Source organism: Calliphora vicina, chromosome 1 (assembly GCF_958450345.1).
Source record: "Calliphora vicina chromosome 1, idCalVici1.1, whole genome shotgun sequence".
Classification (NCBI taxonomy): domain Eukaryota; kingdom Metazoa; phylum Arthropoda; class Insecta; order Diptera; family Calliphoridae; genus Calliphora; species Calliphora vicina.
In genome coordinates, this window is record NC_088780.1 from 64,302,941 (window position 1) to 64,329,333 (window position 26,393).

At 30.8% G+C, this 26,393-nt stretch overlaps 1 protein-coding gene across 1 annotated transcript in view; it reads right to left on the bottom strand.

The window, feature by feature from the left end:
• Positions 1-6,062: 6,062 nt before the first annotated feature.
• The window catches only part of lovit (loss of visual transmission), a 163,439-nt gene continuing 143,108 nt past the window's right edge, over positions 6,063-26,393 (bottom strand). The window contains exon 7 of the mRNA XM_065498742.1: positions 6,063-6,352. Within this exon, the coding sequence (XP_065354814.1) occupies positions 6,122-6,352 (231 nt within the window). The 3' untranslated portion in view covers positions 6,063-6,121. The remainder of the gene's footprint in view (positions 6,353-26,393) is intronic.

Consider the following 26,393-nt stretch of genomic DNA (forward strand, 5'->3'; position numbering starts at 1 on the left):
GATTTACTATATACGATCTCCAGTTTCATGTGTATGTGGACTTGTTCAAGTCCAAAAAGTACTATCTAATATTTTTGTAATCTTAATTGCTGTATCGATAAAAGTATTTTTTTTAATGAACTTAATAATTTATAGATTTTTGGTAATTATTCGAACTTTTTTATATATGGGGAATTTCATGTCAAGTGAACCAACTTTCGATGTCTTCCGATCGGGATGAAATTTGCACCAAGGTTCTATTGGATAGTAACTCAGACACAATTTTTCAACAACATCGGTCGAGAACTCTCTGAGTTATAGGGGGTAAAATTTTGACAATTTGGTCAAACAGGTGTTTTTCTTATCCATGTAACTTATTACCTATTGTTCTTAGCAAAATGTGTCCCAAATAGTATAGATAGCTATTTCTTCGATCTTTCGAAAAAAAATATTTAAAAAAAAAAATAAAAAATTTTTAATATTTTTTTTCCGAAATCAAAAACTTTTTTGACTTTTTTTTTAAATTTTTTCTCTTTTTTTTTTTTCTTAAAATAAAGTTTAGATATTTTCCTTGAACACCTACTTGGTCGCTTAGTGGGATGCGAGTGGGATATCTATCAAAATAAATATTTTTTAACTCAAGACTTACAATTTTTGACTTTTTTTTTTGCAAATACGATTTTTTTTCCAAATGGGCCCTTTTTTTAAAATTTTTTTTGTAGTCAAAAGAAAGCTTAGGTCCATTCCTTTAAGATATTTTTAGTCCCTTAGTGGGATGCGAGTGGGATATCTATCAAAATAAATATTTTGTAACGCAAGACATACAATTTTTTAATTTTTTTTTGCAAAATCAAAATTTTTTTCCAATATGGGCCCTGTTTTAATTTTTTTTTTTTGCTCAAAAGAAAGCCTAGGTCCATTCCTTTAAGATATTTTTAGTCCCTTAGTGGGATGCGAGTGGGATATCTATCAAAATAAATATTTTGTAACAATTTTTTAATTTTTTTTTGCAAAATCTAAATTTTTTTCCAATATGGGACTTTTTTTTAAAAATTTTTTTTTGCTCAAAAGAAAGCTTAGGTCTTTTCCTTTAAGACCTATTTTGTCACTTAGGAAGATGTGAGTAGGATATCTATTAAAATAAAAATGTTGTAACTCAAGACATTCAATTATTGACTTTTTTTTTGCAAATTCGAATTTTTTTTCAAAATGGGCCCTTTTTTAAAAATTTTTTTTTAGTCAAAAGAAAGCTTAGGTCCATTCCTTTAAGATATTTTAGGTCCCTTAGTGGGATACGAGTGGGATATCTATCAAAATAAATATTTTGTAACTCAAGATATACAATTTTTGATTTTTTGGCAAAATCAAAAACTTTTTTGACTTTTTTTTAAAATGGGCCCTTTTTGTAATTTTTTTTTTTTGCTATAAAGAAAGCTTAGGCCTATTCCTTTAAGATGGTTTTGATCGCTTAGTGGGATGCGAGTGGGATATATATCAAAATAAATGTTTTGTAACTCAAGACATACAATTTTTGTGTTAAAACATTTATTTTGATAGATATCCCACTCGCATCCCACTAAGGTATTAAAAATATCTTAAAGGAATGGACCTAGGCTTTCTTTTGAGCAAAAAAAAAAAATTAAAAAAGGGCCCATATTGGAAAAAAATTTTGATTTTGCAAAAAAAAATTAAAAAATTGTATGTCTTGCGTTACAAAATATTTATTTTGATAGATATCCCACTCGCATCCCACTAAGGGACTAAAAATATCTTAAAGGAATGGACCTAAGCTTTCTTTTGACTACAAAAAAAATTTTAAAAAAAGGGCCCATTTGGAAAAAAAATCGTATTTGCAAAAAAAAAAGTCAAAAATTGTAAGTCTTGAGTTAAAAAATATTTATTTTGATAGATATCCCACCCGCATCCCACTAAGCGACCAAAAGGGTCTTCAAGGATAATATCTAAGCTTTTGTTTGACCTAAAAAAAAAGATTAAAAAAGGGTCCATTTTGAAAAAAAAAGTCAACAAAGTTTTTGATTTTGCAAAAAAAGTCAAAAATTTTATGTTTTGAGTTACAAAATATTTATTTTGATAGATATCCCACTCGCATCCCACTAAGCGACCAAGTAGGTGTTCAAGGAAAATATCTAAACTTTATTTTAAGAAAAAAAAAAAAAAAAAAAAAAAAAAAGAGAAAAAATTTTAAAAAAAAGTCAAAAAAGTTTTTGATTTCGGAAAAAAAATATTAAAAATTTTTTATTTTTTTTTTAAATATTTTTTTTCGAAAGATCGAAGAAATAGCTATCTATACTATTTGGGACACATTTTGCTAAGAACAATAGGTAATAAGTTACATGGATAAGAAAAAACCCCTGTTTGACCAAATTGTCAAAATTTTACCCCCTATAACTCAGAGAGTTCTCGACCGATGTTGTTGAAAAATTGTGTCTGAGTTACTATCCAATAGAGCTAACCTTGGTGCAAATTTCATCCCGATCGGAAGACATCGATTTCAAAAGTTGGTTCACTTGACATGAAATTCCCCATATATAATTTGAAAGTAAATTTTTAATTAGGTTTAAGTTCATTTTTTTTTATTATAATTTATTTGTAATAATTCAAAGAATATCACTGAATACTAAAATTTTAGACAATTGGCAAATTGGAATGCATTTTCTATTTCAACATATATTTTTTTTATAAAAATATATTGGAAATTCTCAAGGATATAAAAGGATACATTTTTCAAAGGACATTTTTTACAACTTTTCGTCCTGAAAAGTAAAAATAAAAAAAAATTATCTACTTCTAGAAATTGTTCCCTTTCATTTGATATCCATATAAAGAAAAACTAATGAGCAGAACTATTTAAATAATTTTTTTGAAATTTGTATATCCTTAAAACTTTGAAGTCCTTTAAAAGGGAGAAAAGATCACAAAATGAAAAACTGAAAACGCAGTTCTACTATATATGATCTCAGGTTTCATATGTGTATAGTGTCGTTCAAGTCCAACAAACAAAAATGTAAAATTGTATCACGGTGTAATAATACATTAAATTTAAATACAAATATAATACATTTACATATTTCGACATTCTAATTCAATTTGTTTAATATTAATTGTTAAGATTAAATTCTTAACAATTTAAGAAATGCATAGAAACCAAGGGCCCAGTAAGAAGAAGTCGAAGACAACTTCATGTGCCCCATTTGAGCGGATTTCAATGGATGTATCTGGTCCTCTTTCTGTCAGCGATGCCGGAAACCGTTACATTCTAGTGGTTATGGATTATTTCAGCAGGGGTATATATAGGAAAAATTTCCTACGCTGGAAAAATTTCCCGGGAATATTATTTCGGTAATTTTCGGGAAATGTTTGTCGGGAATTTCTTCATAAGTTTTCTTCTAAAAGTTTCAATTTTCTGATTCGTTTCGATGGCAAAATTTGGTGCTAATTGAATCATTCTATTATATCCATACATTTTGTCGGTTCTAGCAATAGATAGTCAGTTGGCAAAGAAGTATTACGGTTGAAATAACCAAATTTTTTCACTCAACTCAAGCCACAACAGAATAATTTGGTTACTAAGAATGAATCTAATATAAAGTTTATGCTCTTAAAGGAATTAATATGCCTAACATTACAACTTTTAAAGATATTCAATGAATATTATTCATATTTAGAGAAAATAATATAAATAATAGTGGTTCAAATTTGTTTATCTACAATCAGATATGAAAAATACTACGCATGTATTATAGATTTAACATGTTTTATAGATTTAAGTTTTTTAATTAAACAAAGAATTTATTGATTTTATATTGATTAAAACTACGACTGTGGCAATACCGATAAAATGACACTATTAAATTATAAACCCTTATAAAGGCTGGACCAACATTGTACAACCAAATATAGTGATTTTATACTTCTTTTAAAACTCTGGTACAGTTATAAGTCAATTTATTCGAAAAAAATTTTCTGGTTTTTGGTTTAATTTAGTGTTAAAAAAATTCCCGGGAATGAAACGATTTTTTAATTTCCTCCCGGGAAAGAAAAAAATCCGGGAAATGAGGAACCCTAGGTATATGCCATAATCATAGACGCTGCACAGTGGTATAGAAAAAAATAGAGGGAAATAAATATGTAACTTCTAAACGATAAGTCCGATTTGAATGAAATATCACATGCACAAAGAGTGTTGTCGAGTTTAAGTTTTGAACTTGGACCAGGGGCGCGACCAAGGCTCCTCAAAGTAGGACACCTCGGGTATGTTACATTTTTAAAACCACCTTATTTCTTCGTTTGTGTTCCGATTTCAAAAAAGTAGACAAAATCCTCTATCCATTGATATATAATATGTCTTCCTTATGTTTTATACGTGGCAAATTAATTAGGGAAAACTTAACAATTCGCAGAGAATTGATAATTAAAAAATTCATGGAATACTTTTTTGAAAAATATGAAATTTTGAATTTTTGCATAGATAAAAATTTTTCAAATTGAAATTCAATTTTTATTTATGAATAGTTTTCTGTGAAATTTCACAGTTATGCAGAATTTTCTATTTTAATTAAAATGGAAAAATAGAAACAAAATTTGAAATTTATTATCAGCAATCCCTCAATTCCCAAAAAAGTTGAAATCCCAAAAATGGGAATTTTTAGTTTTTTTGCTATAATATCCATACCAGGGTCGGGGTTATCGGAACCCTTTACAAAACAATTAAAAACATATTGGGCCATCTAAAATCGTTTACTATATATTGATATCGAATATGCGATTTGAGAATTTTTGCCCTAAAGTTGAATTTTACATACAAAATGGACGTTTTTTGAATGAACCTGGTCCCCGGTATCAACAATTTTCAAATGTTTTTTCATTTAAAATATTTGATGAAAAGATGGCTTTTCATAAAGTATAAATTGCCCTCTTAGAAATTTTTTGCGATAACTTAAAAAGAAAAATAGCTTTTTTAAATTCGAATGCATATAACATTGAACTTAGTCATGTGTTGTTAGTCCAATAAAGGAAAATTGGAGAAAATCGGGAAATATTTGGATCCGATGTTATCAAAAAACTGGAGTTGGGTGGGTAATAATGTTGAAAATTTAATTTTCAAATGCGAATATCTCCTAAGCTATAAGAGATAATTGATACAAACACAAACGAAGAAATAAGATCGTTTTAAAAATGTACCATACCCCAGATGTCCTAATTGAGGACCCTTGGTCGCGCCAGTGGTGGTCCCATGAGTTCCAAGTTCAAAACTTAAACTCGACAACAGTTCCTCTTTGTGTATGTGAAATTGCATTAAAATCGGACTTACCGTTTAGAAGTTCATATTTATTTCCCTCTATTTTTTTTATACCACTGTGCGCTGTTAAAATAAACATCAACTGCATTACCAATGTATTCTTGAGCATTAGAAGGTCAGTAATATAAGTGTTTGTATTAAAATGAAGTGACTTTTAAAATAGTTGTGTAAATTTTAATAAATAAAGAGTTGTTACAATTTTAAAACTACTGATCGTTTTTATTTGTTTTTAAAAGGTAAAAAGTTGAAATGTGTTTATGGAAGCTGTAGTAAATTATAAATCGTATTTAATTAATTATGTTTTGAAATTTATGTCCATAACCATATTTCTGAATGTTATGGAGCTAATTCGGGAGAATATTTGTATGAAAGTTGGTTTCTGTTATTGACTAGTTTAAATAAAAATAGGATGGAATTTTTTTGTTTTGTTTTCATTATCATGACAACACTGTGTATTAATCATACGGTATGTCAAGAAATCATTTTGAAAATACATTTCATGCTTACATAGTATCCAAAATATTTTATTGATTTTTTTCTTCAAATATTATTTAAATTTCAGATTTTCTTAATATTTTTGGTTTGCTATATTTATTATTTTATTTTTTTGAAAAATGTTTGAATATCGGCCGTACATCAAAAAAAGAAAATATTTAAAATTTGAATACAATATTTGTTTAGTTTTTGACAAGTGTTAATACTAAGTTGGCTGAAAATACCTGTAGTGATACGGCCTAATTTACACTTAATGTATATATGTACATGTGTATGTACGTACTTTTACATATATTAATTTAAATATACTACATATACATTATTAATTTATAAATCTAAATACATTATTTGGGTTGCGGATACAGCTCCACAGAAACTGAGAAAACTTGCTGTACTCACAACAGCAGTTGTTGTTCCAGACACAGAGACAATTGTTCCCATGCATATCGATAATATGAATTGCGCCAGAAATACCATACTACTGACAATGGCCACATCAGTACCCAGTCCTCGAACTGATGAACCGAGTTTGGCAGTACCGTCAACATCAAGTTCAAACTTAAAGAAAGAAAAAAATATTTATAGAATTTGATTATATCTCGGCGTGTATTAAATATTTAGTTTTGTAAATTAAAATTTGTTCCCCTCACATGTTAAAAGTAAAATTAAAATATTAACAATAAAATAAGCAAGCATTAGGGCGGGTCGATGTGTAGGGACGCACAAAAATCGTCCAAGTGACATGGAAAATCGTATTCTAGGGATCAAAATAAGATGTTCCTTATTTTTCCAAATTTGTTTATTGTGACACGAACGCCATTTTGTGCTTGTTAGACATGCAAAGGGTTAGACATGCACCACTTTTTATATAAGCAAAAAGTATAGTTTTATAATATTTAGAAGCTACATAAAAGAAAAGTGCATAAATGGTAATGATTTTTGTTCTATTGTGATCGTTAAAAATGCAACTCATTATGAGGGTATGGGTAACATTTAATAAATGGTACAAAATATATAGGCAACATTTTGTGTCAGAAAAGAAAACACCATTAGACTCGATTGGGGCACATTAAATGGGTCAAAGTGTGATTTTTCAAAATTTTACCTTTGGTTCAAAATAAGGAACATCAGAATTCATTTTAGAGCATCGGCAAAGTTTCTTATTTTGATACCTAGAGTATGATTTTCCTTGTCACTTGGCCGATTTTTAAATCGACCCGCTCCACAGTGGGGCAGAATCGAAATTTTGTCAAAAGGTCAAAGGGAATCCCGCAATTCCTAAAAATTGGAGCAAAAATCCCAAAAATGGTATTTTTTACAATTTTGCTTATAGGGTCCACATTTCCTTCGGGGCTGGGAAAATACTTTAAGGATAAATAGGGAACACATCAGGGTTTCCAAAGCTGCTTTCCGTTTTCTGATCCCTGCTTTGGGATTTAAGAACATGTGGCCCAAAGTTGAAATTTTGATAAAAAATAGGTCAATTTCTAAAGTGCGTATGGCCGACTTGTTCCAAAAATAGGACATGTTTTTTATACCAAAATTTTCTCCGTAAAGAAACTTTATAGAAAAACATAAAATTGTTATACGTTCTTAAAGAAATTTGCTTTTTAATAAAAAAAAGAGTTAAGTCAACTTTTTGTCCAAAAAACATACTATTTTTTTAATTTTTAAATTGATTTTTGGATTCGTAATTGATATTGCTCTGAAATCTTTTGTATGTTATTGGTAATTTAGTTTTCAAACTAACAAAAAAAATTCGAGTCCATTCGGTCCAAAACTGCGCCCTATATTTTTAAAAAAGCGGACCAAGGTATGACCAAATTTTTAAATTTAAATTCTGAAATGCCTACAACTAGGAAATTATAAATAGCACACGCAAGCATGTTTTTCCAAGACCTAGCTGAGCGCTTTTCAAAAATACAAAATTCTTTGAAATCGGATGGGAAACAAAAAAAATGGCACGTGTTTAAAAATTTTACATGTCGAAGGTACCCTACTTTGAGCCCTCATAGCGCCGCCCCTGGAGCATTTGTAGGGCCCATTTTAATAACTTAAACTCGAATACTCCTTGGCTACGCCCAATTCAAATTTTATCACGCTAGGACCAGCGTGATGAAAAGTAGACAAAATCATCTATCCATTGATATATAACATGTCCACCTTATGTTTTTTATGTGGCAAATAAATTAGAGAAAACTTAACAACTCGCTTAGAATTAACATAGCACTGTTATTTACATTCATAAAAATGTTGTTATGTAGGCAACATACTTTTTTATGAATTTCTATGTTAGGTAAATTCTCAGCGAATTGTTAAGTTTTCCCTAATTAATTTGCCACTTAAAAAACATATATCCATTGATATATAATCAATGGATAGAGGATTTTGTCTACTTTTCAAAAATGTATATAACTTTTGACAATTAAAAAATTCATGGAATACTTTTTTGAAAAATATGACAAAAAATGATTTTTATTGAGTTTTTGCGTAGATACAAATTTTTCAAATTGAAATAAAATTTTTATTTATGAATATTTTTTAATGAAATTTCGCAGTTATGTAGATTTTTCTATTTAAAATGGAAAAATAAAAACAAATTTTGAAATTTGTTATCAAGTAGCCCGCAATTCCCAAAAAAATCTTGAAAAATCCCAAAAATGGGATTTTTTTGTATTTTGGCTAATATCCATACCAGAGGCGGGGTTATCGGAACCCTTTACAAAATAATTAAGAACTTATTGGGCCATCTAAAATAGGACAGGACCTTTGGCTGCTATACATAGTGGACAATTTGATATCTAATCGTCTACAGCCTGTTGACAACCGACCCAATAAAACCGTTGTTTTAACTTTTCTAGCGGTTTCGTCACACCAAGAAGACCACCACTGCGACCGTCATGGAACTCTTTTATTACTTCATTTATTTTAGAGGCAGGCACCACAATTAAATTTGTCACCGTTTTACCGTCTGCATTCTCCCATATTCGATGTAAGCAACCATTTAACAACTGTGGACTATTCCATAGAGCCCAATACGATTTCATTAGTGGACTTTCGGCTGATATTTCATGGCGGGCTGGCATTCTACCTTCTTCGTTTGCCGTTATTATCTTTGCCAGTATGGGGTAATTTCGTTGCGCCTCAGACCAATCTGCGAAGTTCGCGATGTCCCAAAAGTAAGCTATATTTTTTAGCCGGAAATCAGTTGTTTTGTTAGTAGAGTTATTTATCGAATTTTGTATTTGCAAACAAAAAAAAAAAAAATAAGTCGCAGCAAAGAGTCGAACCAAGAACTATCCGTTTGCTAGTTTGTTAGATATCTACTCTTACAGTCCCATCGACCACTTGTGAAAGTAGACCGCTATCTACCACAAACGTTTCTCCAGGTATAGGGTATGACAAAATTGGTGCCGTACATAATAGATCCTTGAGCTTCTGGAATGCTAGTTATTGTGCTTCAGTCCATTGGAAAGGATGCGACTTCTTGGACAGCTCATGTAAGATTGCGGCTACACTGGCGAAATTCAGGACAAATCGTCTGTAGTATGTACAAAGGCCAAGTAAACTACGCAATTCTTCGAGACTTCTGGGATGTGACCAGTCCTTTACAGCAATTATGTTATCTTTGCAAGTCCAATGTAGAGAACCATTTTGTTCCAGCTAGAGTCTCCACACTATCTTCTATTCTTGGTTGTGGATAGTTGACTTTCTTGGTGACGTCATTCAGCTTTATGTAATCGACACAAAACCTGCAAGGAATAGAAGATCGTTCGATTACTCTGTTTCGCAGCATTTCGTTTACCAGCTTATTCCCTTCACTACGTCTGTGCACCTGCTTTCTTGGTCGCACATCGTCAGTATCTATTTTTACAATGTTTTACAATTGACGTTCTTCCTCGGTTTTGACTTTTTAAGGCGTAGACGGATGCATGTTTCCTCAGAAGCTGTTTGGCTTTATTTTTATCTGGCAGCGATAGTTCTTTTACCAATTACCCACATATTCCGCCAGTAGCTCGTGTTGTCAGGCTTTTCCACACATTTGATTACTTCCTCTGCTGAAGCACATTCACATAATTCGGAATTTGGCCTGACGACGTTTTCATAGCTGGACTAGTTAAACACTCTTACAGGAACTATTCTATCGCTGCAGGGTTTCTAAGTAAACAATTTTTAAATATTTTTGTTAAGGATTTATGTTGGACAGATAAGGATTCAGAATATACATACTGTTACGAAATTGTACTTGAATTCAAATATAACGATTTTAAGGGCTGATTTAAAAGTAGCATAATGCTTTCAAATAACAGTGCTGTAATAGCAAACTGTAACATATCTGAATTCGAATATTCAGTTAAAGAACATTGTAGAAAGTACACCACAGATGGCGTATGTATTAGTAAGATCTAGAATATTCGAATTTTGACAGTTAAAGAGCAATCTAGAATGCAGATGGCAGTGTTATAAATAATGGCAGAGGTTGCAGTAGTGATTCAGTTTATCAGAGACGCTATTTGAATAAACATCAACTGAGTATACATTATAAAGTGTCTATATTTCTGAGAATTTATAAACGTGTATAAAAAAACATTGAGTGACTATTTAATTCTGTTGTTGTACATCTATATATATAACAAGTAAGAGTGCTATATTCGGCTGTGCCGAATCTTATATACCCTTCACCAAATTATACTTCAAAATTTTAAATATTTTTAGGTAAACAAAATTTAATTTTTTTTCCAGTTGTTTTTTGAATTTTTTGGAAAAAAAATTTTTCGATTGTTATTTAAAATTTTTTTTTTTAAATTTTAAAAATTTTTTTTTTTTAAATTTTAAAATTTTAAAAAATTTTTTTTTTCAAATTTTAAAATTTTAAAAAATTTTTTTTTGTTTTTTCAATTTTTTTAAAAAAAAAAAAAATTCGGGTTCAAAATTTGTTTTCCCGATTTTGACCCATTGTAGGTCCAACTTACTATGGTCTTATATACGTCGTTTCAAATGTCTTTGAAATATCTATCATTAGATATCCATATTGTCTATATAATGTCTTAGTAATCCAGATATAGGTAAAAAAATAGGTCAAAAATCGAGGTTGTCTTGGTTTTTTCCTCATATCTCAGCCATTTGTGGACCGATTTTGCTGATTTTAAATAGCAAAATTCTCGAAAGCATGTCTGACAGAATTATTGAAGATTTGGATCCCGAAGATATCTGGGGTCTTCAGAAAACTGATTTCAACAGACAGACAGACAGACAGACGGACAGACAGACAGACAGACGGACATGGCTTAATCGACTCCGCTATCTATAAGGATCCAGAATATATATACTTTATAGGGTCGGAAATGAAAAATGTAGAAATTACAAACGGAATGACAAACTTATATATACCCTTCTCACGAAGCTGAAGGGTATAAAAATGGATGTTTGTATGTATGTATTAGAGTGACAGCCGATTTTTTTTTCTTAGATTTCAAAGAGTGCCGGGTGGAATATTGTGACACTAGGCCTAAATGTTAAGTGCTGAAAATTTGAGCCAAATCGGGCAACGATTTCTGGACGCGCATCGAGGTCAAAGTTCAGATATATGCAAAATTATACTATTTATATGGAATAAATAGGTGAAACTCGTTAAATTTCTGCATTGTTTTCTAGAAATGTATAGATTTATTTATATTAATGAATATTACATTAAAAAAAATTTTTTGGAAGTTAACCCTGCATCTCCTTTGGGTCAAAATGACCCAAAAACTGTATTATCGCCAAAATTCGGGAAAAATGCAAATTTTTCAGATATTTTAAAAATTTTGCTACTAAATAAATACTTTTGCAATTGAATGCAAAATAATCGAAATGTGTACGTAATTATCGTTGTAATGAGATATAAATGACAAAATTTGGTTAAAAAATTTTAAAGTTATTACAAATTCGCCAGACCATTAACGTGTTTCAGGCCACTTGAACATAAAATTTAGAAAAAAATTAACATATTTCGAGAAAATTTAAAATAAAAGCTAATTTTTATTTAAAATATATCCGAATTTACTTGTGTACGAGTTTTTGTCTTCGTAGGATATCGTTAACCTATTCGCTGGTATGGCCAAAAAAAAATATTTTTTTTAACGGCTGTTTCGAATCTCCATTTTCAAATTTTTAAAAATTTTGTTAAAGAAATTTCAGAATTTTTTGATCATCACATTGGGATTTATTGAGATCAAAATAGGGAATAAAAATATGAAAAAATTATGTCAATACCTCTTACAGTTTTTCCGTACCTGCGATTTAAATTTTGCGATTTTCAAGAAAAACAAATTTTTTGTCCGTATTTAGGCGAATGAGCCCAATTTCCTTAATGTTATAAACTTTAACTAAAACCTATTCATAATATTATAGTCCTTGTAATTTTAAATATGGTCTGAAAGTTTTACTAAAATCGGAAAACGATAACCTTAAATCGTGAAGGTCAAAGGTCAAATTTTTCAATATTTGGAATTTCTAAAGAAAAGATAGCGAAATGTTATATATTTTTGGGCCGATTTTAATGAAACTTGAGCAAAATATACATTGGGGTCTAACATTTACAACAACAGTGCAAAAATGGATTTAGTCCTTTAAGAGCACTTGGGGTCAAAATGGCTGTGTTTTTCGTGATTTTAAATGTTGAGGGTAATTTGGACCCCAAGTGCTGCTAAGAGTTAAATTCCATTTTTGTGCCGTTATTTTAAATTCTGGACTTTAAGTTATACTTTCCTCAAGTCTCATTAAAATCGGCCCAAAAATATATAACATTTCGCCATCTTTTCTTTAGAAATTCAAAATATTGAAAAATTTGACCTTTGACCTTCACGATTTAAGGTTATCGTTTTCCGATTTTAGTAAAACTTTCAGACCATATTTAAAATTACAGGGACTATAATATTATGAATAGGTTTTAATTAAAATTTATAACATTAAGGAAATTGGGCTCATTCGCCTAAATATGGACAAAAAAATAGTTTTTCTTGAAAATCGCAAAATTTAAATCGTAGGTACGGAAAAACTGGAAGAGGTATTGACATAATTTTTTCATATTTTTATTCCCTATTTTGATCTCAATAAATCCCAATGTGATGATCAAAAAATTCTGAAATTTCTTTAACAAAATTTTTAAAAATTTGAAAATGGAGATTTGAAACAGCCGTTAAAAAAAATAATTTTTTTTGGCCATACCTGCGAATAGGTTAACGGTATCCTACGAAGACAAAAACTCATACACAAGTAAATACGGACATATTTTAAATAAAAATTAGCTTTTATTTTAATTTTTCTCGAAATATGTTAATTTTTTTTCCTAAATTTTTTGTTCAAGTGGCCTGAAACACGTTAATGGTCTGGCGAATTTGTAATAACTTTAACATTTTTTAACCAAATTTTGTCATTTATATCTCATTACAACGATAATTACGTACACATTTCGATTATTTTGCATTCAATTGCAAAAGTATTTATTTAGTAGCAAAATTTTTAAAATATCTGAAAAATTTGCATTTTTCCTCAATTTTGGCAATATACAGTTTTTGGGTCATTTTGACCCAAAGGAGATGCAGGGTTAACTTCCAAAAAATTTTTTTTAATGTAATATTCATTAATATAAATAAATCTATACATTTCTAGAAAACAATGCAGAAATTTAACGAGTTTCACCTATTTATTCCATATAAATAGTATAATTTTGCATATATCTGAACTTTGACCTCGATGCGCGTCCAGAAATCGTTGACCGATTTGGCTCAAATTTTCAGCACTTAACTTTTAGGCATAGTGTCACAATATTCCACCCGGCACTCTTCAAAATTTTAACAAACAATTTTTTCCATACAACTGATTGTCACTCTAGTATGTATGTATGTATGTATGTATGTATGTATGTATGTATGTATGTATGTATGTATGTATGTATGTATGTATGTATGTATGTATGTATGTATGTATGTATGTATGTATGTTCCGAATGAACTCAAAAACGGCTGGACCGATTTTGATGAAATTTTCAGGGAATCTTCAGAATAGTCTAGCGGGTAACACTGTAAGGTCAGATTTTTGATTTTCGGTCTGTGGGCGGAGGGGCGTGGCATTATCAAATTTTTACATTATACCGCTAATGCCATCTATATATATAAAAAACGGCTCCACCGATTTTGATGAAATTTTCAGGGAATCTTCAGAATATCCCAGCGGGTAACACTGTATAGTCAGATTTTTGATATTCGGTCTGTGGGCGGAGGGGTGTGTAAAAATCTAATTTTTACATTATACCGCTAATGCCCTATCTTCTATATATATAAAAATGGATGTTTGTATGTGTGTATGTATGTATGTATGTATGTATGTATGTATGTATGTATGTTCCGAATGAACTCAAAAACGGCTGGACCGATTTTGATGAAATTTTCAGGGAATCTTCAGAATAGTCTAGCGGGTAACACTGTAAGGTCAGATTTTTGATTTTCGGTCTGTGGGCGGAGGGGCGTGGCATTATCAAATTTTTACATTATACCGCTAATGCCATCTATATATATAAAAAACGGCTCCACCGATTTTGATGAAATTTTCAGGGAATCTTCAGAATATCCCAGCGGGTAACACTGTATAGTCAGATTTTTGATATTCGGTCTGTGGGCGGAGGGGTGTGTAAAAATCTAATTTTTACATTATACCGCTAATGCCCTATCTTCTATATATATAAAAATGGATGTTTGTATGTGTGTATGTATGTATGTATGTATGTATGTATGTATGTATGTATGTTCCGAATGAACTCAAAAACGGCTGGACCGATTTTGATGAAATTTTCAGGGAATCTTCAGAATAGTCTAGCGGGTAACACTGTAAGGTCAGATTTTTGATTTTCGGTCTGTGGGCGGAGGGGCGTGGCATTATCAAATTTTTACATTATACCGCTAATGCCATCTATATATATAAAAAACGGCTCCACCGATTTTTATGAAATTTTCAGGGAATCTTCAGAATATCCCAGCGGGTAACACTGTATAGTCAGATTTTTGATATTCGGTCTGTGGGCGGAGGGGTGTGTAAAAATCTAATTTTTACATTATACCGCTAATGCCCTATATTTCATAAAAATGGATGTGTGTATATATGTTCCGTATGGACTCAAAAATGGCTGGACCTATTTTGATTATATTTTCACGGTGTCTTCAGAAAAGCCTATTAGGTAACAGTGTAAAGTCAGATTTTAATTTTCTGTCTGTAATAAACAATTTGGTTTGCTTATAGGGTCATGAATAAGATATTTCCATACTGAATTTTTGAATTCATTAGAACCAGCCGAAATGCGACTACATGTATTAACATTGAAGGTTGATTCACCGACACTGTATATTAAAATCGAGATCGATATGCAATATAAAACAGATGTTTTCTAAAGGCCAGCAACGCGGACCGGGTTCAGCTAGTAAGTTAATAAAATATATACAAATCAGAATTCAAAAAAGCATTTTTTATCAAAAAAAATTATGTTTTGAAAAAATCGATTGAGGGGGTGCTTTAGTTATGGCCAATACTGTACATATATAAGTATGTAGCTGTGTGTATGCATTTTCATACGTATATTATTGTTTGTTATAACCAGGGAAACCAAAATATGCAAATGCATGTTTTTCTGGTGAGTCTAATGGGTACATGGATAAGATATTTACACGTTTCAGAACTATTTAAGAATTTTGACATCTATTTGTGAGTTCATATTTTTGCATATTTTACCCTTAAATGCATATATTTGTTTTAAGAGCATATTTATGTCATATTTTTGCGTTTTTAGAGCATATTTTACTGTTTAATAGAATATTTTGACTTCATCAAAAACAAATTTTGTCTTACTCATTTTTCACTGTTGTGTTACAGGTTTTTATTCCTTTGTTTAAAATTCAAAATTGAAAAATAGATGGCTTTTTAAGCATTTTAATAAGCACTATTTTAATAATAGCACTATCTAAATATTAAATTTTAGTTCTAATTCAAACTTAACCGTTCTTTAATATTAAGAGAATAAACAATATACATATAAAATATAATATGAGAAAAAAAGACAGCAATATTCACATTAAAATTATAACTTCCATTGTGAATATTGTGTTCAATGTGTCAATGTAATTTGATAAATTTAATAAGGTGTAGTCACTAAAACAATAGCTGCTTGCTTTTATATGTGACATTTTGACTGTTTACTGCCAAAGTTAGTATGAAACAAATATCCGCGGTTTTGTTTACTACTTTTTACCAACTGCCACCAGAGCCTGTTGTAACTCGCTGAGGAACATGGCTTTCAACTTAATTATTACGCCAACAATTTTGAAAAAATGTGTGAAGTTATCAATGCTTTAAATGCTGAGGAGTCTCAGTTTATTAACATTTGCTAAAGATGCTTTAAATACACCTACAATAAAAAATGACTTAATTTTTATAATGTGAAATTTTGGATTTATTGAAACATTTATTAAATAACTTTAAACAGCTGAGCTTACAATGACCGAACAGTATAATTTAGTGGAACAAAAATTTAAAAATATTAATAAAATACCAAATTGTAGTGTTAAAACTAATATTAAAATAAAATTTGAACAAATAATAGGAAAAAATTAAGGATTAAAAATTATAGAAAGCATTTTTAAACAGTTCAAAGGACTTTCCTCAATACAGATTTCAAAATTAAGTGCTAAAGAAATATTATCTTAACATCAGTTGATGTTGAAAGAACGTGTTTTCAGATCCAATAGACAACGATTTTTATTTGAAAATTTAATTCAACATTTTGTAATTTATTGCAATAATAACCTTAATTGAAGAAGTGACTTTATATTTATATAAAATATCATCAGAAAATAACTCTCGAGGCGTTTTCATAACTCAAGTTCATATTATTTTTATGTTGTATTTATTTTTTATTATACTTGTTTTAGTTCTTGTTATTTTTGTTTATTTTATGTTACTTTACCTTTTTAGAAATGAATTGTGTTGATTTTTTAAATAAAAATATATTCTTTAGTTAAAAATTATGTAAAAGTTTGGTTTTTTAAGAGCATAATTTTTAAATTTAAGAGCATACTTTTTAAATTTAAGAGCATATTTTAAAGTTTTTACTGTTTATTTAAAGTGCTTAAAACGCTTTTTTTAGAGCATATTTCCGGTTTCCCTGGTTATAACAAACGTATGTAAAATTCTGCATCCCGAAACATGATGCTTTACGCTTCGTAACAATATAAATATATACAGTGACTCTCATTAACCCTCCGTTAGTCCCAATCATTTTCAATCGAGACTAGTCACAATGTATCAAATTGATATCAATAAAAAAAGACGCGTTTGAAAATAATCTCTTCACTTTTTATTTCGAAAAGATAAAAACAATATTAAATGCAATGTATTTAAAAATAATACAAAAAAATTGAAGTAAAAATATTATTTTATAAAAAAATAGCTTAAAATTTAGGGTGATTAAAAAAATTGACAATTAAAAAATGTTTGCCTGTATCAACCAGATCAGTTGCGAGTAACGGAGGGTTAATATTCTGTTTTTATATATCAGTTTATAAAATCTGAAAATTCTCAATGACATCTTGTTTATGTTTATTATTTTTACTTAAATGTACATATTGTTACGTTTTAACCTTTTCAAAACGCAGGTTTATTTCCTTTAAATAAACCGGATACTTTTGATTGCAAATAAAAGCCGTTTGTAGTTTGAAAATTGTAACAACTCTTTATTTATTTAAAATGTACAACAACAACAGCATTAAATAGTCACTCAATGTTTTTTTTATACACGTTTATAAATTCTCAGAAATACAGACACTTTATAATGTATACGAATTCACTTGAAAAATACAGCACACTTTAAGGCACTCAGTTGATGTTTATTCAAATAGCGTCTCTGATAAACTGACTAACGACTGCAACCTCTGCCACTATTTATAACACTGCCATCTGCACTCTAGATTGCTCTTTAACTGTCAAAGTTCGAATATTCTAGATCATACGCCATCTGTGGTGTACTTTCTACAATGTTCTTTAACTGAATATTCGAATTCAAACAGCGTTGCCAACTTACGATCAATGGTCAACTGAAAGCTTTTATTTAATAATGCCCACATATATGTTACAGTTTGCTATTACAGCACTGTTATTTGAAAGCATTATGCTACTTTAAAATCAGCCCTTAAAATCGTTATATTTGAATTCAAGTACAATTTCGTAAGAATATTTAGAGCTCACTTTTCACTAATTGGTTTTAATTAATATTTAGTGAATCTATTTTAAAATAATAAGAAACTAAAATACTACAGAAATGCATGCTTCATTAATTCGGTTTTTTAGTTTTACTTTAAAATTCACAGCTGTAAATTAGGATACACTCATTAATTAACATCAACCAAATAATGTTAGCTAAAAAAAATTATGTCATTTTTTATAAAAGCCGCGATGGGTCGTAAAGAAAAAAATACTTCGTTAGAGCAAAGAAAAGTAGTGATTTTCATTACAAAAAAGGAAAAAAATATAAAAATATTGCTGAAATATTGAATATGAAGCCAAATACTGTCGGTGACATTATCCAAAGATATAAAAACCAGGATCGAATTGATTTTAAATACAAACTGGGCAGCCAAAAATGCTAACCGAGATGGAAGAGCTCCGTTTTGTTAGAAAAATCAAGGCTAACCCAAGATTAAGTGACCCCAGAATTGTTACTGAAGTCAGACAGTTTCAGAAGCAACAATAAGTCAAGCCATTAAAAAATAGGGGTTCAACGGCCGTATTGGCCGAAAAACAACTTTCGTGAATTTAATGGCTTTTTTCGGGCAATACGTCCGTTGAATAATCGGTTAAAATTTAATATAAAAAAAGATGTAAATTGGTGGGAAGACGTAATTTTCTCTATGAAAGCAAATTTAACTTATTTGGAAGTGATGGAAATCTATGGTGTGGCGGAAGCCGAATAAGGAGTTAAAAGGAAAAAATATTACTCCATGGAGGAAGAAGTGTAATGGTTTGGGTCTGCATATCAGCGAAAGGGGTTGGGAAACTAGTATTAATCGAAGGCATTATGAACAAGGACGTTTATTTGAACAAGGTGAAATAATGCACTGATTTCAGCCATTTTCAATAGTCTTTGTCCTTGGGCTAAAAAAATTGTATGTACCAAATTTTATCAAAATATATTCAAAATTGCAACCTGTACTTTGTACACAAGGTTTACATGGACAGACGGACGGACATCGTTTAATCGACTCGGAAAGTGATTCTGAGTCGATCTAAATACTTTAAGGTGGGTGTTAGACTAATATTTTGTTCGTTACAAACATATGCACAAACGCATTATACACTCCCCACTATGGTGATGTAGGGTATAAAAAGTAGTCAACATTTTTATTATGTACTTTAAATTCATATCATGTAATTATTTGTAATTTATTAAACAACCTCTTATTTTTAAATAAAATTTTTATCGTTGGAAAAATGTATCTAGGAGATTTAGCTCAATTTAGAAAAAAATCAATCAGAAGGATTTAGTGATTTATAAATAATATCCTCTACCATGAGTCCCTGATTTAATTGCTGACGAATATTAGGATTAAGTATACTGTTACGAAATTGTACTTGAATTTAAATATAACTGTTTTAACGGCCGGCTTGAAGTTGTATAATGCTTCTCAAACAGCAGTGCCTCTTAAACTGTAACATATCTGTGGGTATTATTAACATTGAATAAAAGCTTGGAGTTGAACATTATTTGTAGGTGTGGCAGCACTGAATGGTTGATGATTAATATCGAAAGCTCTAGAATTCGAATATTCTAGTTTGAAGATCATTGTAGAAATAGAGCTTTCTAGATGGTAATGCAGCGTATATAAATTGGCCGTGAGAACACCAAACGAATGAGTCTAATTTGAAACATCGCACAGTGGTATGAGAAAAAAAAAGAGTGAAATAAATCTGTAACTTCTAAACGCTTAGTCCGATTTGAATGAAATTTCACATGCGCAAAGAGGAAGTGTTGCCGAGTTTAAGTTTTGAACTTGGACCTCATGGGCCCACCAGGAGCGGGGCCAGGGGTCCCCAAAATAGGACACCTTGGGTATGTTCAATTTTAAAAATGATCCTATTTCTTCGTTTGTGTTCCGATTTCCAAAAAATTACGTATGTGGAATCTTCTCGTCGAGCTCTACATAAAACCTCGTAGATATCAATTATCTCTTATATCTTAGGAGATATTCGCATTAGAAAATTAAATTTTCAACATTTTTACCCACCATACTCCAGTTTTTTGATGACCGCGGTTCCAAAAATTTCCCGATTTTCTCAATTTTTCTTTTATAGGATTAACAATCTATATATCAAATAAAGAAAGAAGTGTTCAAAAATCATGACTGAGTCCAAAGTTACATGCATTTGAATATAAAAAAATTAAAAAAGGCGATTTTTCGCAATTTTTTTGGGAAAAAAGTACTTTTATTCTTTTTAAGTTATCTAAAAATTTTCTAAGAGGATGTATAATGAATTTGTACTTTTGGAAAAGCTAACTTTACGCCAAATATGTTAAATGAAAAAAACATTTATAATTTTTGATACCGACGGGATCAGGTCCATTAAAAAAATGCCTATTTTTTTATGTAAAATTCAACTTTAGGGCAAAAATTCTCAAATCGCATACTCGATATCAAAACCTATTTTAGATGGCCCAAAAAGGTTCTTAATTATCTTGTAAAGAGTTCCGATATCCCCGCCCCTGGTATGGATATTGTAGACAAAAAACCAAAAAATACCATTTTTGGGATTTTTCAATATTTTTTTTTGATAACAAATTTCAAAATTTGTTTTTATTTTTCCATTTTAAATAGAAAAATCTACATAACTGTGAATTTTCATTAAAAACTATTCATAAATAAAAATTTTATTTCAATTTAAAAAAATTGTATCTATGCAAAATTCAATAAAAAGCATTTTTGTCATATTTTTCAAAAAAGTATTCCATGAATTTTGTAATTGTCAAAAGTTATATACATTGTTGAAAAGTAGACAAAATCCTCTATCCATTGATATATAACATGTCTACCTTATGTTTTTACGTGTCAAATAAATTAGGGAAAACTAAACAACTCGCTGAGAATTTACCTAACATAGAAATTCATAAAAAAGCGTGTTGCCTACATAATAACATTTTTATGAATGTAAATAACAGTGCTAGGAAAATTCTCAGCGTGTTGTTAAGTTTTTCCTAATTAATTTGACACGTAAAAAACATAAGGTAGACATGTTATATATCAATGGATAGAGGATTTTGTCTACTTTTCAACAATGTATATATGTCAATTACGAATCCAAAAATAACAGATTTTCAATTTAAAAATTCAAAAAATAGTATATTTTTGCTGTTTTTTGGACAAAAAGGTGACATAACTCTTTTTTTTATTAAAAAACAACTTTCTTTAAGAACATATAACAATTTTATGTTTTTCTACATATAAAGTTTCTTTACGGAGAACATTTTGATATAAAAAACATGTCCTATTTTTCGAACATGTCGGCCCTACGCCCTTTGGCAATTGACCTATTTTTTATCAAAATTTCAACTTTGGGCCACATGTTCTAAAATCCCAAAGCTGGGATCCGAAAACGGAAAGCAGTTTTGGAAACCCTGATGTGTTCCCTATTTATCCCTAAAGTATTTTCCCAGCCCCGAAGGAAATGTGGACCCTATAGACAAAATTGTAAAAATAGCATTTTTGGGATTTTCGCTCCAATTTTTAGGAATTGCGGGATTCCCTTTGACCCTTTGACAAGTTTTTTTACACCTTGTTATTTAGAATGAGAAACTTAAAAAACGCTGAAAATTTCATTGAGTTTCGTTAATAAATAAAGATTTTATTACATATTCATTGAGTTTCTAAAACTAAAATTTATATCAAAATTTTAATAGGATTGCAAATATTAGGAACAATTTGATCCACATTTATTCCGAGCTATATTTTTTTGTTTAGATAAGTTAACTTTTGGTCTTACAAAAAAAATTTCAAGTTAATATCCCAATAAGATTCAAAAATATGCCACTTTAAAACTCTGTCCTTCAAAAATATTATATTTTTGGAAAGCGCTCGGCTTTTGAACTCGAATTCTTTGAAATCGGATGGGAAACAAAAAAAATGGCACGTGTTTAAAAATTTTACATGTCGAAGGTACCCTACTTTGAGCCCCCATAGCGCCGCCCCTAGATTATTTGTAGCACCCATTTTAATAACTTCAACTCGAATACTCCTTGGCTACGCCCAATTCAAATTTTATACCGATCAGACCAGCCGTTTAGAAATATCAGATTTATTTCCAAAAAATTTCGATTCTGCCCCACTGTGCAGCCTTTGGACCCATTCCATGGATATTTGAACAAGATAATGCCCCGATTTACACTGCAAGAATTGTAAAAGAATAGATAGGAAGCCAAAACGTTAATATTTTGGAGTGGCCACCATACTCTCCTGACCTGAATATTATAGAAAATATTTGGGTATTAGTTTCTCGCAAAGTGTATGAGTCGGGCAGACAATATGAAATTAAAGAAGCCTTAATTGAAGGATTAAAGAAATCATGGGCCGAAATTTCCTTACCATTAATAGAAAAACTTTATAACTCCCTCCCAAATCGTATTTTTATACGATATACACTAGGGTTCTATAAGTCGATTGTTCGATTCTTCGAACAATCAACTATTTCCTGAAAAAAGTCGAAATCGACGTTTTGGTCGGAAAAAAGTCGAACAATCGATTTTGTTATCTCAAAAGTCGAATAGTCGATAAAAGTCTAAAAGAGTCGAATAGTCGATAAAAGTCGACTTTTTAGATTTTAAAAAAAAATATTGCACTTGCATTTTTTGTAGTGTATGTAATAATAAATATGTAAATAATAAATAAATGTTTATAAAATAAAGCTTTTTTCTACACAAAATTCTTACAACATTATTCTAAATATTATCGCCTTGATAAATTTCATTTTTATTGCTAAACATTACAAAAGGCGCATCAATAAATGTAGAAACCATGTATTTTTTACAAGAAATGGTAAAAAGTTGAAAAAAGTCGAAAATAGTCGGAAAGTCGAAAATAGTCGAAAAAAGTCGATTAACTAAAAATTCGAAAAGTCGACTTTTTAAAAAACGAAAAAAGTCGAAAGGTCGAAAAGTCGACTTTTTGTTTCAGCTATAGAACCCTAATATACACATTATTAAATCTTTATTCAAATATTATAAAAAATCTTTAAAAATAAAAAAAATTACATAAAAATTATTTGTTGTTGGAATTAATGACGTTGAACCTATTCAAATGAGCCAAAAAAATGTGGTTAAAAACGTAGTATTTTGAAAAAAAATATATAAAAAACTAGTTATTTGTTATTGCTTCCATTATTAAATCTTTATTAAAATATTATAAAAAATCTTTAAAAATACAAAAATTACATAAAAATTAGTTGTTGTTGGTTTTTTTGGAATTAATGACGTTGTTTTTTTCGTTTTTTTTATTTATTGTATCTTCACAAAATAATATGAACTATCAATAATTTGTTCAAATCTTAAATCTAAATATTAATTTTTATTTACGTCCCACCACAGTTGGACGAAAAATTATGTTTAATTTATAGATCCTATCATCAGCGCAGGTCTGTTGGATTCCTTCTTCTTAGTCATTAATGTTCGTGCAAGTGGGTTAAGGTGAACTTCTAACTTTTTTAAATGTGACTCCAATTGTTTTTTTATTTCATTTGTCACCAGGAAGACACTTAGGTCCTTATGAATGTTAATATTTCTCACATACACAGAAAAAAATGACAACAGTTCTTAAATAATTAAAAAAAATTGTAAACACTTGGTTAACTTTTGTAATTTTTAATTAATTTATTTGTAAATTGTTATATTAACAATTTTTATTATTTTCTTATCAAGTATTCTATTTGTTGAATAATTCATTTAAATAAAATAAAAAATGTCAAAAAGACAAATTAATTTGTACATTTTAAAATAAAAATCTATAAATAAAATATGAATTGATATTATTGGAAATTTTCACGAATTCTTAAATAAAAATATACAAGGTATGTTTATGAAATAAGTTGTTGTAACTTTTAAGCAAGATTCCATCCATTAATAAGAATTATACAGCGGCCAAATGTGTCGTTGATCCAATGCATTCTCCTCTTTAACCGAATCCGAAGTCATACCTGATGTATAATGCATGTTCGATTATATCCACGATTGTCCGACTTAAGTAGAACTCAGCCGATAAGATTGGGATGAAATATCAAGAAAAACTCCCTTTTGAATGTAATTTTGTAAGACTAAAACTTGTAATTATTAATAAAGGACCACTTAAGTAAACCCTTTATTGTTTTTCTTAGTATAGAAAGGTCAATAAAATAGTAATAATTTCTTTTAAATCCATTAGAGAAAATGTAATTAACTGTTAACAACAAAATTGTTCAATATGATTATCTTAATTTTTAAATATAATAGTTGATTGTTAACCAATTAATTGTTCAATAAGACAATCTTCTAGTTAAAAAATATTGTTGAATGTTAACAACTTTAAGTAACAATTTTATTTTTTATATTTACAAAATCGATTGTTGGTACCTTTTTAATTAAAAAAATAATTGTATTGACGAATTGGTAATTAATATGACAATTGATTTGTCGTAATTTTTTTCTGTGTAACAGGGCGCTGTTGTTATCATTCTTTGAATTTTTTCAATATTAGAAGCTGAGGACGTGCCCCTTAATTGAATTCCATAGCACCATATGGATCGCCTGGGTAACGATCTTGTAGCGATGCGAGGGCTTATATACACTCTGTGGTCTAGACCTCCTATGTGGTTGAGCATGTTCTTCTAGCACTTTCACAAAGGGGGTCGCGACTTTTAAGGAGTGTATTAACTAAAGGTTACTCATCTTGTCAAGATATTGGGGCGATAGAATATGTCACAACTGTTGCGTCAAATATCATGACATATATCTTCTCGTGATAATCCACACCTGTATTCGCCACTTGTATAGTAGAGGCTTTACCGGGGGTTTTACGAAAAATATACACTTTTAAGGTCAAGGTGAGTGGTAGCAGTGCCGAGGACCTGGATGGTCAGTTAGTGTAAAAATAAACTAGCCGTTAACAGTTCCCCTCAGCGTCAGGGTAATACGCTGTTGTAAAGTAGTTGCCCAGTCCACTCGTGGGAACAAAATTGAATCCAACACTACTAATTTAACAACTACTAAGGAGACTTCCGATTTCAGGAATGCTAAGGAATCGGAAGGGGGGATTTCGGACAGCACCCTAGAAGGTGAATTAACCCTGACGGACGTTCATGCCAGGATTTCGGAGCATGAAGGACAGGTGTTACAACTTGATGTGGACGGTCTTTTGGGTCTGTCGAAAGACTCTTTTGGGGAAACTAGCGCCACTCAGAAGTTGGAGGAGATGGTTCTGCTATCTGATGATGAACATGATATCACTGTGATTTCTGCTCAAAATCAGATAGTGGAAACATCCCCTCCCGCTGCTGGGGCCAAGGACAACCAGGAGAGCCGATCGGCAAAAGATGGTCCACATGGTCTTGTTCGGCAGGTCGCCGTGGAGGAGTCGCCTAATGCGACTGCACTTGTTAATGACAAACCAGGCCGAACGAAGGAGGATAGGGCTAAAAATGGCACCAGAAAATCTCTAGCCTTTCTGGCAAAGATGGGACAGAGAGATCATGGGTCATTAACCGCAAAGGAGAAGTACCTTCTCAAGAAGCACAGACAGGACGTCGCTAGATTTGAAAGAATCTACGGCCCCGTGAGTGTTCTCTTGGGAGAGTCCTCTCCTGTAGAGCAGCAAGTGGGAGGGCCTATTGATCTGGCTAAAACCCATACAGTAAGAAATCACCCATTAAGGTGTCAGGTGCGAAGGGAGTAAAGAACCCTCCGGCAGCTTCCCTTAAGGGTGACCGCATGGGTAAAATTAAGGGTAACGGATCCGGGGGTTCCCAATCCTCGTTATCAAAGACAGCAGGAAACAACAAGGCTGCGGGGCAAGCCGGTCCAACCTCATCTACCACTCTTAAGGGTCCCCAAAAGGATACCATTAAGAGGGCTAGATCTGGTGACGACCAGCCTACCTCGTCAACGAAGAAGGTGAAGAAGTCCTTGAGTCAGGATGTTTACCTTCAGGCGGCTATAATTGATCGGAATGATCCGGATGGGAAGATTAGTACCGATCAATGGCAGCTGCTTGAAGCTAGACTCTTGGACGAGATCGCCTTCTATAGCGGAAGTTCTGAAGATGTATCCTTCAAAGGTGCTGACTGGGCTAAGGGTGTCAAGGTCATAAACTGCGGAAATAAAAACTCGTTTGAATTTTTAAGTTCCGCAGTTGGGAAGCTTGGCGACCTTAACCCAGCCTTAAAACTAAGATCAATAGTGACAGTATGGATTCCGCCACCCGTAAGACCGGTGGAAACCATACTGGCACTATTGAAAAAATGTGTTTATGTGCCGTTTACAGTGGATAGACGTGTTTTACATCGC